Source organism: Dryobates pubescens, chromosome 27, assembly GCF_014839835.1.
Source record: "Dryobates pubescens isolate bDryPub1 chromosome 27, bDryPub1.pri, whole genome shotgun sequence".
In the NCBI taxonomy this organism is placed as follows: Eukaryota; Metazoa; Chordata; class Aves; order Piciformes; family Picidae; genus Dryobates; species Dryobates pubescens.
Genome location: NC_071638.1, coordinates 3000605 through 3015872, shown reverse-complemented (window position 1 = coordinate 3015872; position 15268 = coordinate 3000605). Strand labels below are relative to the sequence as shown.

Below are 15268 nucleotides of genomic sequence, written 5' to 3'. Positions count from 1 at the left end.
AGTAGAAATACCTCAGCAGCAATCAAGAATTTGGTCACATCAAGGTTTTCAAAGCAGGTGTGGATCTGCAGATGGCATCTTGCCTTCCACTGCTTGTTGCTATCCCAGCGCTGGGCCTTGTAATGGGCGGTGAGATCAGTTGCAGGCTGCTTAAGTGCAAAAGCATCTGTCATAGTCTGATTCGTTAACTATCTGTAGTGAGGGGCTGTTTAAATGTTACTTTTAGTACATTATAGAGTGGTTTCAAAAATAGTGATCTGTTAAAAAAGCAACAGGACTTGTGTTTCTGTGAGTCTGCTTCGTAATAGTAAGCAGACTCACAGAAACACAAGAGCGTTATTAATGAAGTCTGTGTAAAGAGGGAGTGGGGAAAAACACAAGCTGGAAGAGAAACCTTTAAACTTCAATGGAATTACAGTTTACACAAAATATGTAGCTAAAGTACAGTCTTTGGGGGATACAATCTGAGTCTGAAACAGAAATAGGCTATTATTCCACCTGGTTGTTAGAAGTACCATGCCCTGCGATTTCACGGTGCTTTGAAAATGCAGAATGATTTCCACTGATTTTTATAGAAGTTAAGCCTAGAAAGGGAGGAAAAACCCCATGTAGGCACGCACACCTTGCACGTCGGCACGCACACCTTGCACGTCGGCACGCACACCTTGCACGTCGGCACGCACACCTTGCAGGAGCCTTCAAGTTACATGCGAGTGCAGAGTGCTTTTATTGGTGAGCTATACAGGGAAATAACAGCTTTCAGATGTTTAGGTTGGCTGGAGGACAGCAGCTGGTCCTGGCTTATTGAGGTGTAAGGTGCAGCAACTTTCAAGTCAGATGAACTTGGAGGCTGCATATAGAACTTGGCATTTATATAAAGCGAGCTCAAGGTTGAATGCAGCATTCAAGTTGTAAAATGGATGGAGAATGGGTGAAAAAAAACCCCTGCAATTACTTCAGTGACGATCCATTCAGGTTAAGAATTTTCATCTTTGCTGTTGCCATAGCAATCTGTTCCCCTGTCACTACCACATTAAAAATCCATTTTGTAAAACTGTTGTTGCCAATATTGAACACATAACAGACAAAAACATTTGTTTAATAGCCTAGGTGTCTTATTTGCAGCACGAAGAACCAGATCTTAGAGACATGCATATGTACTTTAAAAAAGAAAGGAAAAAGAGATTAGTGCCTCTGTAGCACATTGTGGGGACACAATATTTGTGCTGCAGTGTTGATGTCAGTGTAAAATAGTTTGCAAATAATATAGCAATGCAGTGTCAGTTGAACTTGAATAATTGAACTGTTCTGCTAAGATATAACAAACCCATATGCTCCTGAGTTCAGTATTTATTTTGTAACATACTGTAGTGAAAGGCTTTTGAAATTGTGTGTCTTTTCAACCTTCTGTCACCCACTGAGTCTCCCTGTCTTTGGTGATTAACTCCCGTGATTTTATCTGTATGGGTGTAATTCTGGAGTGGGAGGAGACTTGTGTCCCCTAACAGTTTTGTGTCTCTGATCTCATCCTAAACTGCTTCTGTACCCGAGCTCAACAATGAGTTTGTAGGAGTAATGACTTGTAGGGATAGGTGCTGAAGCATTTGTTAGTACATCCAAATGAGGAGGGAAAGGAACTTGTAATTCAAAGCAAACACAGCAAGGCTCTGACAAATGTATTTCTCCAAAATGAGTAAAATGTAAATATGTTTCAAGAAAGCAGACACACATAGCTGAAGGTGTGTATATATATATGTATAACTATATATACATAGAATACACCAGGTTGGAAGAGACCTTCAAGATCATCGCGTCCAACCCATCAACCAATCCAACACCACCTAAACAACTAATCCATGGCATATATCTACTTCAGGGCTGAAATGCAGAATTCAGGGCTAAAATCACTAATGTGCATTAAGTCACAGGTTTAAATACTCAAGTGCTGACCAGAGAAGTCATAACATAATAGTAGGAAACTGAATGTAAGGCACTTAGTGTGGTCATTAACAATGTAAATCGGCATCCTTTTGTCCTCTATTCATCTCTAGCCTGCCTCTTTTGGGTTCCATAATTCTTTATTTCACTTTTTTATTTCTTCTGCATGCCACTGTCTCCACAATTCTATCCATTATTTGTCTTTGAGAGCCTAGAATAGAATAGAATAGAATAGAATAGACCAGGTTGGAAGAGACCTTTGAGATCATCAAGTCCAACCTGTCACCCAACATCATCTAATCAACTAAACCATGGCACCAAGTGCCTCATCCAGTCTCCTCTTAAACACTTCCAGGGATGGTGACTCCACCACCTCCTGGGCAGCACATTCCAATGGCCAATCTCTCTCTCAGTGAAGAACTTTCTCCTCGCCTAAAATCTGGGTGTTTGATTTAATCTAGGTGTTGATTTAATGCAATGGAAACACAGAAGGAGAAAATACAGCAAATACCTGCAGTGTTATTAGGTAGTAATAGAAGAATTGAGGGCAAGAAATATTCTTTCTTTCTTTTTTTTTTGACTGCACTTGTCAATATCTTCTAAGTTTTGCATTTTCTTTTGGTCACATGGGAAGAACTGCTTTTTTAGTCTTTTAATGCAACTCTCTTCTCCTGTTTGGGGACTTCTGGGTTGTTTTTCTTGTTTAAAAAGTTCTTGTTTTCTTAATGAGTAAACTGACTACTGGAAAAAAAATAATAATTAATTTCATCTCATCCCCTGTTTTTGCAATTGCAAATGGACCCTTCAGAGCATGCTACCTAGATAACATTTACCCAACAGCTGAGAGTGGAGGTTATCTGCCCAGTGGGCCTGCTGCAGTTCCTGTCCAAGGGCATCTGTGGATTGTTCAAGGAAAAAAATTGTCCCTGACGTGTCAGATACTGTACAGGGCACTGAAGGTGGGGCTTGGAAGTGATTTGTGTTGCAGCCATGTGAATTCATCAGTCACTAGCTCCTGCAGTGGGTCATTCAGTGACTGGGGTTCCAGGTTTTATCTGGAAAAAACCCTCTCAGTATCAAGACAGTAAACCTGGCATGAATGCATCCAATCAAATCCAAACAATTCGAAGGCAAACTTGCACTTAGCTCTCCGCTTCCCCCATCGCTGCACATTGCAGTACTCCCTCCACATTGTAGGTGTTTTAGGGGGTCACTAGAAGTGCCCAAGCAGACTTAGATAAAGGAGAGATTTGGAGATATCTTTGACTTTTATGGACCTTTTTTATTAAAATGCTTAGAGCTGTAAATGTAGAAATAAGAAACTCATTTATCTTGACAAAAGTGCTGCCATAAACTATTCAGCACTCGTAAAATAACCTTTTAAATTATTGTTTCTGCTGGTATCAATAAATTCATACAAAGTGCTTAAAGGTCAGGCATTGCCAGAAAAATGTCTTTTCAGCTTGTTAATTAAAGGTTTGTAAGAATGTGCACCAGCTTGCTCTTTGGACAAATTGGGGGGGAAAAAAGGAAGAAAAAGGAAAAAAACCAACCCAAATCCAACAACAGCAAAAAAATCCCCAAACCAGCAACAAAACCCTAAAAAACTCAACCAAACAACCACACCCCCCCCGCAACAAACAAACCAAACCAAAACCAAACCAAAACCCAACCATCCCAGGGGTTAAAATGACAGGGTGGAATCAGTGAGTGACAAGTCTTGGATCCACCAGGCTCACCATAGCAAGCCTGGATGGTTTGTGAGTAAAAACAGGTGGCACTGTTAACAGGAGGGCTTGAAAAAAGTTTATTTCCCACCTTGGGGGGGGAAGTAGCTTGATTAGAATACATAGAATAAACCAGGTTGGAAGACACCTTCAAGATCATCGTGTCCAACCCATCAACCAATCCAACACCGCCTAAACAACTAACCCATGGCACCAAGCACCCCATCAAGTCTCCTCCTGAACCCCTCCAATGATGGTGACTCCACCACCTCCCCAGGCAGCCCATTCCAATGGGCAATCACTCTCTCTGTATAGAACTTTTTCCTAACATCCAACCTGAACCTCCCCTGGCACAGCCTGAGACTGTGTCCTCTACTCACCTCTTGAAGTCCATGAGCTTGCTCTGAGCACCCAGCTAAATCTGGAGTATTAAGGTGAGCGTGAGCAGTATTCATCTTGTTACAGCTTGAGCCTTGGGGGGTTTGTCCAGTCAGGACATCTATTTTTCATTTGCCAGGCAAGTTTTTATCTGCTTATTTACCACTTCAGCTGGAACAAACCAGTGTTCTGAAATGTCCTGGAAAGTGTACCCACCACAGCCAAATTGCCTCACTACCATCTGCACTTGCTTCACTTCTTTTGCCTGTCATCATGGAGACATCCTGGTCTTAAAATCTGACCTAAAAATTTGGTGACTCAGTTGTGACTGCATCAGCAGAGGAGGTGAGGTTAATCAATCACATAGAGGAGACAGTGGAAGGAAGAATTTCTACCTGTACAAGTCTAGCTCTGACAGTGTTGTTTTACCACTGTGTCTCAAATTATTTTTCAGCACCAAACTGAAGGCCTAGGTGAAATATCCTGAGATAACAGATGAAATGTATTACAGGAAAAGTGTAGAGGCTTCTGTCATTGTGCTGATACAAAAGCATGACCTATTTATTGCCTAAGATGGGAAACAATAACAAAACAATGCAAATAGTGAAAAATAAAACAGAGTCTTAGGTATCTCCCTGTCTGTACATACTGGGGCACTGTCTTAATGTGAGATTAAAGTTCTGCATTTTCCCTTGGCCATATGATTTTTATGCTGAGATTGATTCTCTGAATATTAAATAACAGCTCCTTACCTTAAACCCATTTGTAAACAGGAGGCTGCATCTTTGTCACTGAACATTTCATGACCTGGAATGGCACAGTTTGGTTTTGCACACTTGGGATTGCTGCAGAACTCCTACTGCAGGAAAATAAATCTGATGGGTTTTTTGAGGATGCAGGTGACATCTGGTGTCCAGTTCTGGGCCCCTCAGTTTAAGAAGGACATCGAGACACTTGAACGTGTCCAGAGAAGGGCAACAAGGCTGGGGAGAGGCCTTGAGCACAGCCCTGTGAGGAGAGGCTGAGGGAGCTGGGGTTGCTTAGCCTGGAGAAGAGGAGGCTCAGGAGTGACCTCATTGCCCTCTACAACTACCTGAAAGGTGGTTGTGGCCAGGAAGGGGTTGGTCTCTTCTCCCAGGCAACCAGCACCAGAACAAGGGGACACAGTCTCAAGCTGTGCCAGGGGAGGTTTAGACTTGAGGTGAGGAAAGTTCTTCACCAGGTGAGTCGTTTGTCATTGGAATGTGCTGCCCAGGGAGGTGGTGGAGTCACCGTCCCTGGAGGTGTTCAAGGGGAGATTGGACGTGGCACTTGGTGCCATGGTCTAGTCATGAGGTCCGTGGAGACAGGTTGGACTCGATGATCTTTGAGGTCTCTTCCAACCTTAGTGATACTGTGATACTGTAAAGATAGTTAATTCCTCTGATACCCAAAGGTAATACATCCTGGCTTTGTCTTCAAGTGAAGCTTAGAGAAGAGTGCAGAATAGTTTTGTGGCATTTCTTGTTTCTTCTCTCATTCCCCTTCCTTTTTGGGTCAGTTGTTCAGTGTTTTAAAATGCAAACAAGGGCCAATGGCATCCTGGCCTGCATCAGGAACAGTGTGGCCAGCAGGAGCAGGGAGGTCATTGTGCCCCAGTACACTGCACTGGTTAGGCCACACCATGAGTCCTGTGTCCAGTTCTGGGCCCCTCAGTTTAGGAAGGATGTTGACTTGCTGGAAGGTGTCCAGAGAAGGGCAACAAAGTTGGTGAGGGGTTTGGAGCATAAGCCCTATGAGGAGAGGCTGAGGGAGCTGGGGTTGCTTAGCCTGGAGAAGAGGAGACTCAGGGGTGACCTTCTTGCTGTCTACAACTACCTGAAGGGAGGTTGTAGACAGACGGATGTTGGTCTCTTCTCCCAGGCAGCCAGCACCAGAACAAGAGGACACAGTCTCAGGCTGCACCAGGGGAGGTTTAGGCTGGATGTTAGGAAGAAGTTCCATACAGAGAGAGTGATTGCCCATTGGAATGGGCTGCCTGGGGAGGTGGTGGAGTCACCATCACTGGAGGTGTTCAAAAAGAGACTGGATGGGGCACTTGGTTGCATGGTTTAGTTGATTAGGTGGTGTTGGATTGGTTGATAGGTTGGACGCCATGATCTTGAAGGTCTCTTCCAACATGGTCTATTCTATTCTATTCTATTCCCCCAATGACATATCCAGAGACTAAGATGAGCTTCTTCATTGCAGGACAGAGGCACTGAGGTCCAGACAGGATTGGTTTGTTGTGGCTTTTTTCCTTCTGATTCATATTTGAAGTAGTGTAGGAAAAGAGCTTTGTTGCTCAGACATGGAGGTTTTGTGCATCTTACCAATTGATAGGCTTATTTTTCCCAACTTCTATGTGATCTGAGTCTTATCTTTATAATAAATTCCCGATTTCACTTCATACCAGCACTTTGTATTTTAATGCATAGTATTCTGTTGACCAGTTTGAAAACTGTTGCAAATCCATGTGCATCTGGATGAATGCCAGAATGTGCTTTCAAGGTTGGAGGTAGCCTATTTAAAAGCAGCGAAAGGTGCAGCTGCACCTTGAGCACAGCCTTCCAGAGTGAAGAACTTCTTGGTTTAACTTTCTGTGGAGGGGGTTGTGCAGCCCAGAGAAGTTGTGGTGCTCCTGATGTTTCCAGAGAAAACTCAGGCTTCGCTGCATTGTGGAAGAAGTCTCTCATTCTGTTTATATGCAGTGTTGGGATGGAAGGAAAATATAGATTCAGAAAATGGTTTAGGTTGGAAGGGACCTTGAAAATCATCTAATTCCAACCCCTGTGCCATGGGCAGGGACACCTTCAACTGGGCCATGTGGCTCAAGGCCTCATCTAACCTGGCCTCGAACATCTCCAGGGACGAGGCAACCTGTTCCAGTGTCTCACCATCCTCACTGTAAAGAATTTCTTCCTAATCTCCAGTCTAAATCTACCTTCCTCATGCTTCAATCCATTCACTCTCATCCTCACTCTCATCTTTTTGCAAGCCCTTGCAAAAAGTCCCTTCCCAGTTTTCTTGCAGGCCCACTTCAGGTACTGAAAGGCTGCTATAAGATCTCCCCGTAGCATTTTTGTCTCCAGGCTGAGGAGCCCCAATTCCCACAGCCTGTCCCTACAGGGGAGGTGCATCAGCCCTCTGATCATCTCTGTGGCCTCCTCTGAACCCACTCCAGCAGCTCTGTCTCTCTTATGCTGAGGGCACCAGAGCTGGATGCAGTACTCCAGGTGGGGTCTCATGAGAGTAGAGTAGAGAGTCAGAAACCTCTCACTTGTCCTGCTGGTCACACTTCTTTTGGTGCAGACCAGGACACATTTGCCCTTCTGAGCTCCAAGTGCTCATTACCAGCTAATGTTGTGCTTTTCATCAAGTGACACCCCCAAGTCCTTATCCTTGAGACTATTCTTGAGCCACTCCTCACCCACAAATGTGCTTGGGATTGCCCTGACCCAGGTGTATATAGATCATACTCCTCTCCAGGAGCTGGGGTTGCTGAGCCTGGAGAGGAGGAGACTCAGGGGTGACCTTATTGCTCTCTACAGCTACCTGAAGGGAGGTTGTAGTGAGGCGGAGGTTGGTCTCTTCTCCCAGGCAACCAGCACCAGAACAAGAGAACACAGTCTCAGGCTGCGTCAGGGGAGGTTTAGGCTGGAGGTTAGGAGGAAGTTTTACACAGAGAGAGTGATTGCCCACTGGAATGGGCTGCCTGAGGAGGTGGTGGGGTTGCCGTCGCTGGGGGTGTTCAGGATGAGGCTTGACAGGATGCTTGGTGCCATGGGTTAGTTGATTAGGTGGTGTTGGATGATAGGTTGGACACGATGATCTTGAAGGTCTCTTCCAACCTGGTTTATTCTATTCTATTCTATTCTATTCTATTCTATTCCTGTGTTTAGCTTTCAGTTCCTCTGTCATGGGTTGGAAAGTTAACATTGGCATTCATCTCAGAAAGCAAAATAACTGGCCTGAATTAATTTCAGTCCCTGCTAATAAAATGCAGGAAGTTGTGATATGTCTAATAAGTGGCAATAACAGAGGTGGCAGCTCAAGTTCTCCTTCTCACCAGACTGCAGAAATTCATCACATCCTTTCCAGTGTGTCAGGCTGTGATATGGTAGACAGAGTAGTCATTCATTCCTAGAACCCTTCCCATTGGTTTTATTCCGTGTGTCACCCTATGCGTATAACCATGGTGGAAATACTCCCTCCTCTGCTCTGCTGCCAGTACCTTCACTTCTGCTGGAGTTCTGGCATCCATGGGTAGAAATACTGCTTTCTGTGTGCCCACTCCCACTCAGCCAACTCCACCCTGTCATCAAGACAAGATTTTAATGGAGTATGTTTTCCCATGGGGAGCGCGGGGTACTGAATAACCCGCGGGTACTCGGGAAAAATCGCCCTGCGTGTTTGTAACTGTATACCTCTCCTTGTTGGTTAAGTCAGGCAAATCTCATGCAAGTTGTAATCCTTGCTGAATATATGATAGCACATCCCCAAATATCTCCAAGAGGAGCAGCAGAGTTAAAAATGCAGCCTCTGTAGGACAAGTTTATTAAAAGTATTCTTCATGAAGCTGTAGGGATACTCTGCTCAAACACTGCTGTTAGAAGGGAATAGATCGGTTTGCCCCTCTGCTGTTGAGGCCTGAGAACATATTGGCATGGACTTGAGCTGATTACATGATGGTTTGCTTGGTATTGAAAAATTTCATTGCCAGATTGGAGCAATAACTGGCATACTTTATCTTACTGGCTGTGATCCAATACTTTTGCTTTGAGGGGAGTTAGGGAAATTCAGTTGAATCTCTTTTGCTTTCCTTGTAATCCATTTCTAGCTGCTTGATCGGTTTTTGTGATCAGTGACTAAGTGTCTCTTGCTGTTACAATGACAGTCATCTGCTTGCTTATATTACCATGTCATCCCCACAGCAAATAAGAAATGTTAGATAGAAGTTATAAAAACCTTGTCTTACGAATATTGGCCAACTAACCAAAATATGAACTGTGTTCAGGAGCGAAGGAATGAAAGAAGTGAAAGGGGGAAAGTGTTCTTTAGGCTTGTAGACCAGTCTTAATTTTTTTAGAGATCTGTCCTTTTTATGGTGAAAATAAAGTGCAAGTTATTTGTACCATCTCAGATTCAGTATTTTAGGAGCCTCTGTGGGTGAGACTTGGAAAAGATGTGCTATTCAGACTGTGTATTACAGACTTTATAAATATATATATATATATCTATAGCTATCTGCATCACTACAGAGAGATGAAAAGTCCTAAAATGAGTGGGACTGAACAGAGCTCTTTAGAGGGGAGAAACTTGCATGTGCCTGAATGTATTACAAAACCATATTTTGCTTCCTGTTGATGTCTAACTATACTTGTAAGGGTTGGAGATAATACTGTGCTAACACATACATCTACAAGGTAAACTTTATGTGGACTACAGCAATAGGTTTGCTCATAGAAGAAGATACCTCAAGTATTTTAAATAAGCACCAAATAGCATTTGTATACAACTAAGAGAAGGGTGGAGGAAAATAAACACTCGTAGTAATAGCTGCTGTGTTGGCCCAGATGGATGTTATCTTAGCTGAATGTTGTGTTTCAGTGTGCTGTAGTGGATTTATAGGTAGCTTTCAGTTTTAATAATTCAGTATTTACTATTCACTAAGACACAGTGAACTTCTCTTGTGACCCTGGCTACCATGAAATGCCTCATTTTACCAATGCCTTTTTGAAGTTTCACTGTGGTGCATTTCACCTTCCTTCAGATCTCTTTCACAAACAAGCTTGTGCCTAGACAGCCTTCAGCCATAGCAGCCCACTTCCCTCCTTTTCTTTGTGTACCAAAAAAGCCCTTCACAACTGTGAGACCTATTCTTTGCTCTCGAAATCACCAAATGCTCTACGGAGACAATAGGCTTTAGTTAGCAGTGCTTTGTAGAGAAGGTTAAAGAGAAGGAAGAGTTTCTTCAGGCAGGAGAATGCTTCAAATGGACTGGTGTATTATACCCTTTCTGTCAGGAGTCGGGAAGAGACAAAGAGCTGGAAGGGGAACTGCTGGGTCGGGCGGATTCTATCTGAGGAAGCTGTGCAAGTGTTTTAAGCTGTGTTCAACTGTTTTTCTTCCAACAGACTTTGGGAACTATCACTGCAGTGCCCATTAAGGTTCCTCAGGTCAGCTCCTTGCAGAGGTTGGCAGGACAAGGACCAGCAGTGCTACCTCAGGTACAAAATATCAGTCCAAAGGGATTTTTGTGTCATTTAATATGTATTCTACTCTATTCCTGTCTGGTGTCCAGGCCTGGCTACCTGGGTAGGTCAGGACACTCATTTTATTGAATAAAGACTTGCCTTCAGTGAGATGAACAGCAGAATGGTAGTTTTCTCCAGTTTGGGGGGGGGGGGGTGGGGCGGAGAGAGAGAGATAAATCAGCTTTCTTCTGGGAGCATGCTGTTAGCACAACGAAAAGCCATTAAAAAATCTTGGGTTTTCATTGTGGAAGAACCAAGTACATATGGTGAAATACAAATGTATGCTTTATAAGATGACTCACAAATCCCAGAAGTGAAAAATCTCCAATCCTGTAATTAAAATAAGTGGTGGAAGTATTAAACTTTCCATGCAAGATAGATCCTCACACATTCTTTTGCTGACTTACTTGCCTTACCCCTCTCTATCCCAGCATAAAGTTGTGGCCCAACTAAGCAAGGTGCAAGGCTGAGGCAAGCCTGGCTGTGTATGAGAACTCATAGCTTTAAAAAATCTTTTCAAGCTGTGTTTTCTTTTCTGACTATCCATTAGTGTTTCCCTAACCACACACTTTATTCCCCAATTTAACCCTCTTTCTCAAAAAACTGAGATGTAATTTTCAGCAAGGTCCTTTTGTCTTTCCCCCCCCCCCCCTGCAGTTCTCTGGTTTGGTTTTTCAGATTAATGATTATTAAGTATAAGTATATTTCTCCCTCTAGCTCTTAGAGGAGGATTTCTCATATGTGAGCACCACTTTCCTATCACTGAAGTCAATTTTGGGTCTTCCTGTTGTGTTGGGGTTTGGGTTTTGTTTGTTTATTTAGTTTGATTTCATTCCCCTCCCCCCCTGCTGTTTTCTTAGTGGCAGAATCTGGTAGAACATCTATGGGCTAAATGTGCCTGAAGGAAGGAGTATATCCAAGATAAAGTTCTTAAAGGCTCTCTTTAAATTACATTTTGTGGAAGGCAACGCTGTGAACATAAAGGAAGGTTATAGTTTTCTTATCAGGTTCAAGACTTTGCTTTTCAGTTGTTCTTACAGCATAATAACACATTGATTTCTGCCATTTTGGGGTGTCAAACATGAGCAGATTGCTCCTGAAAATAGATGAGGCTCAAGAGGAGCTGAAAGACGTGTAACAGGGGCTGAAATTATCATTAAGGATATGTTTCAGCAATGATGATGGCATTGCAAATGGTGCACTTGGAGAAGCATCAACATTCTGTACTTTGTTATGCAGAACAATTTTCATTCAGTGCTAGATCTGGTTTTGAAGAACTGGAAAAAGGGGAGGAAGCTGATTTCCTCAGCTCTTTGAGAAGAGCACACAAACTCTCTGTCTTGCTGTTTAGCTCAGGGGAATATTTTTGTTTGTATTGTACTTTGTCTCACTCTTTTCCTAGCACAGCCTTCAATTTCAGACCTCTTTATGCAATCATGCTTACTAGTAATGCAACACCAACCCTTCCTCAGCAGTCCTAAGCCATACAATATTTCTATTCCACATAGACAGCATGGGAAAAAACTACATAGCAGCCTCATGTCAGTCAAAACCAAAAAAAGAATGAAGTAGACAGCTACATGTAAAAACTCGTCATTAGAGGTATGCCTTAAGTTCTGAGCTGCTTCTGGCCTTTTCACAGGTCAGTACCTCCTCCTTCAGCAGCAGCCTGATCCATATGCAGACTGTGTCCTCCTCTGCAGTTCACCATACTATGTTCCTCTCCCACTTGAAGCTTACAAAGGAGTTTAAAATGTCTATATTGTTTCCTAGTGGGGATCTCCCTCTACCCATCAAAGCTTTCCTCTTGATGTCCTACAAGCTAGGTACTGCACCTTCCCCAACCTCCATCTCTGGGAAATCTAACTTTAAGAGTGATTTGTTCTGAGCCCTGGAAACAATGAAGCCGTAGCAGCAAAGGCTTCAATAAGCCCACCTGCATGCCTACCTATTTACTCAGGCAGCTAAGTCTGGAGGTGTTTTGTACAAGTGACAGGCACAGTGGCAATCATCTAAGCTGCCTTAATCTTGTCTGTATGTTCTGCTGCTTCTGCTCTTCCCTGTGAAGGGGTGGAAGGCCAGAATGGATCCCTTCTGGGATCACTGCCATGTTAGGAGCCTGCTTGTCTCTGAGTCACCCTCTGGAAGTGGCTTCTCCATTGGCCAGGCAGATTGCACTTCTGTTTCAGGTGCATGCAGATTAGTGGGATTAATTCAGCTCAGTGTCTGCATTCTTGACAGCACACTGATTGCTACATGACTTTTCTCCATTTCACCTGTCTTGTAATTTCTTTGGGATTTCAGACTCCCTTCAGATTTAGATTTAGATTAGTGGCCAGGCAGAAAGGAACTGGGGGGTACTGGTCAATAGTAGGCTGAACATGAGCCAGCAGTGTGCCCAGGCAGCCAAGAAGGCCAATGGCATCCTGGCCTGGATCAGGAACAGTGTGGCCAGCAGAAGCAGGGAGGTCATTCTGCCCCTGTACACTGCACTGGTGAGGCCACACCTTGAGTCCTGTGTCCAGTTCTGGGCCCCTCAGTTTACGAAGGAGGTTGACTTGCTGGAATGTGTCCAGACAAGGGCAACAAAGCTGGGGAGGGGTCTGGAGCACAGCCCTGTGAGGAGAGACTGAGGGAGCTGGGGTTGCTTAGCCTGGAGAAGAGGAGACTCAGAGGAGACCTTCTTGCTGCCTACAACTACCTGAAGGGAGGTTGTAGACAGGTGGGGGTTGGTCTCTTGTTCCAAGCAGGCAACCAGCACCAGAACAAGAGGACACAGTCTTAAGCTGCACCAGGGGAGGTTTAAGCTGGATGTTAGGAAGAAGTTCTACACAGAGAGAGTGATTGCCCATTGGAATGGGCTGCCTGGGGAGGTGGTGGAGTCACCATCACTGGAGGTGTTTAGGAAGAGACTGGATGGGGCACTTGGTGCCATGGGTTAGTTGATTAGGTGGTGTTGGATGATAGGTTGGACTCAATGATCTCAAAGGTCTCTTCCAAACTGGTCTATTCTCTACCATACCATTTTATACCATATGTAGCCATAAATATTGCCTGGCTAGGTGGAAAGAAACGGGAGACTCTTCCAGTTAAGGGCCCTGCTCTCATCTAAAGGAATTTTGTATTTTTTTGATGCTTTCATCCTCATCTATACAGCCTGTTTTGATTTACCTCTATGTAGTCTAGTAGGAAAATACCACACAAGTGAACTGATGCTCTTAACAGTCCTTGTGTCAAACAATATGTATGGCCTTCTAATTTTCCACATTTTTACCGATACTTTTCCTTTGTTCTGTTCATTTGAATGGGTTTATGATGTGACCCCCTGGGAGCTCTTCCATATGGGCAGCGCCGTTTCAAAGTCTGCACATTCACAAATGGCAGCAGCATCCCATCACTTAGTGCAGAACTGCCATTAAATGGTGAGCAAACAAATATTAATTACAAGTTCATTGCACAATGCAAACAGTATTTCCTTAGGCATCCATTATTTGACAAAACAAGCCTCTGTGTCAGACCTTTCTTTATTCTCTTGTTTTCTGTGGGATTTTTTTGTTTCTTTGTTTGGGGATTATTTTTTTTTGAGAGAATAGGAAGTTGGGTTTGCTTTAATTAAATAAATAAATAACATTTCTGCTGTGAGCTGGGCTTGGGGATCTCTGAGGTCTTTTCCAACTTGGTTGATGCTGTGATTCTGTGACATTTTGGGAAGTTAATTCCAGGTGGTCTTTAGCCTTTCTCTTCTTACTTTGGCCATTGAGCTTTCCAGCTGAGTGAGGTGTTTTGAAAGTGCAGAATGGCCACTGCACTCTGAGAAGCAAATCCAGGAGGTTCTCTCCTCAAGCACATGGGCAATGCACTCTTACTCTTGAGCTGTTCCTCTACTTTATGGCACCCATCAGCTCCAAGGAGGGGATGGCTTTACGTTAGACTGGGGATCCAATTTCCAGATGCAGTGGAGACTGTCTGTTTGGAACTAGTTTGCATAAGAATTGAGGTTGTGCTGTAGCCACCTGAAGGCATGTGAGAAATCGTATTTTCTGTTCTTCCAGTGGAAGACTTTAAATTAAATGATGAAGATATTAAAATAAACCTCCCATTTTGTTGCCTGCAATTTGGGCCCAATCCAACTCTCATTCAAATTAATGGAGAGACTGTGATGATTCGAATAGCAGTTAAATCAGATTATAATGCTATTTCCCTGACCTATTTTTCTAGTCCTGGTTGAAGGCAGGGCTTCAGATGGCTTTGCTCATGACAGTGCTGATCAGAGTAGAGCAGAGTGGTATAGCAAACCCCTGCAGTGGAGCCATCACACAGGTTAGTGGTGAAAGATCCAGGTATGTACAACCCCTTCAGAGGAAATGTGCCTGTTCTTCAATAGACTCTAGCCAGTTCTGCTGTCAAATGCTGCTTATTTTTTATCTTCTGTAGTGATTTTAATTCATCAGGGTTTGAAGTTGGTCACTGGGCTGTGGGCTGTTTTGGGACAGGGGCTGTTCTATCCCCATGTGTTTGGTTCATCACTGGGCACTGTCCAAGACTACAGTCTCTTCTTGTTCCCAGAACTTAAATGCACGTCCTCATTTGAAAGAAGTTCTTGCTCTAGTCCTCAGAAGTGCAGTTCCACTGACAGCTACTGCTTTTCACAGAATCACAGGGCCATTAAGGCTGGAAAAGACCTCTAAGCATCAAGTCCAACTGTCCAGCACCACTGTGCCCACTAAACTATGTCCCGAAGTGCCACGGTGACCTTTTTTTAACACTTCCAGGGATGATGGCTCCACCACCTTCCTAGGCAGCCTGTTCCAGGGCTTGACCACTCTTCCACTCTCCAATATAGCCTTCCACTGGTGCAAATTGAAGCCATTTCCTCACGTTAGCACCACATGTACCACGTCTTCATACGTGTACCAAACCCAACCATTACTCCTGGCTTTCCTGGTTATG

The 15268-nt window shown here is 43.8% G+C and overlaps 1 protein-coding gene across 3 annotated transcripts in view; it reads left to right on the top strand.

Annotated features, from left to right (window-relative positions):
* Positions 1–15268, top strand: part of PHF21B (PHD finger protein 21B) — a 199633-nt gene that overhangs the window by 139991 nt on the left and 44374 nt on the right. For all 3 annotated transcript variants that reach the window (XM_054173900.1, XM_054173899.1, XM_054173898.1), the window contains one exon: positions 10199–10291. In XM_054173900.1, the coding sequence (XP_054029875.1) occupies positions 10199–10291 (93 nt within the window). The remainder of the gene's footprint in view (positions 1–10198; positions 10292–15268) is intronic.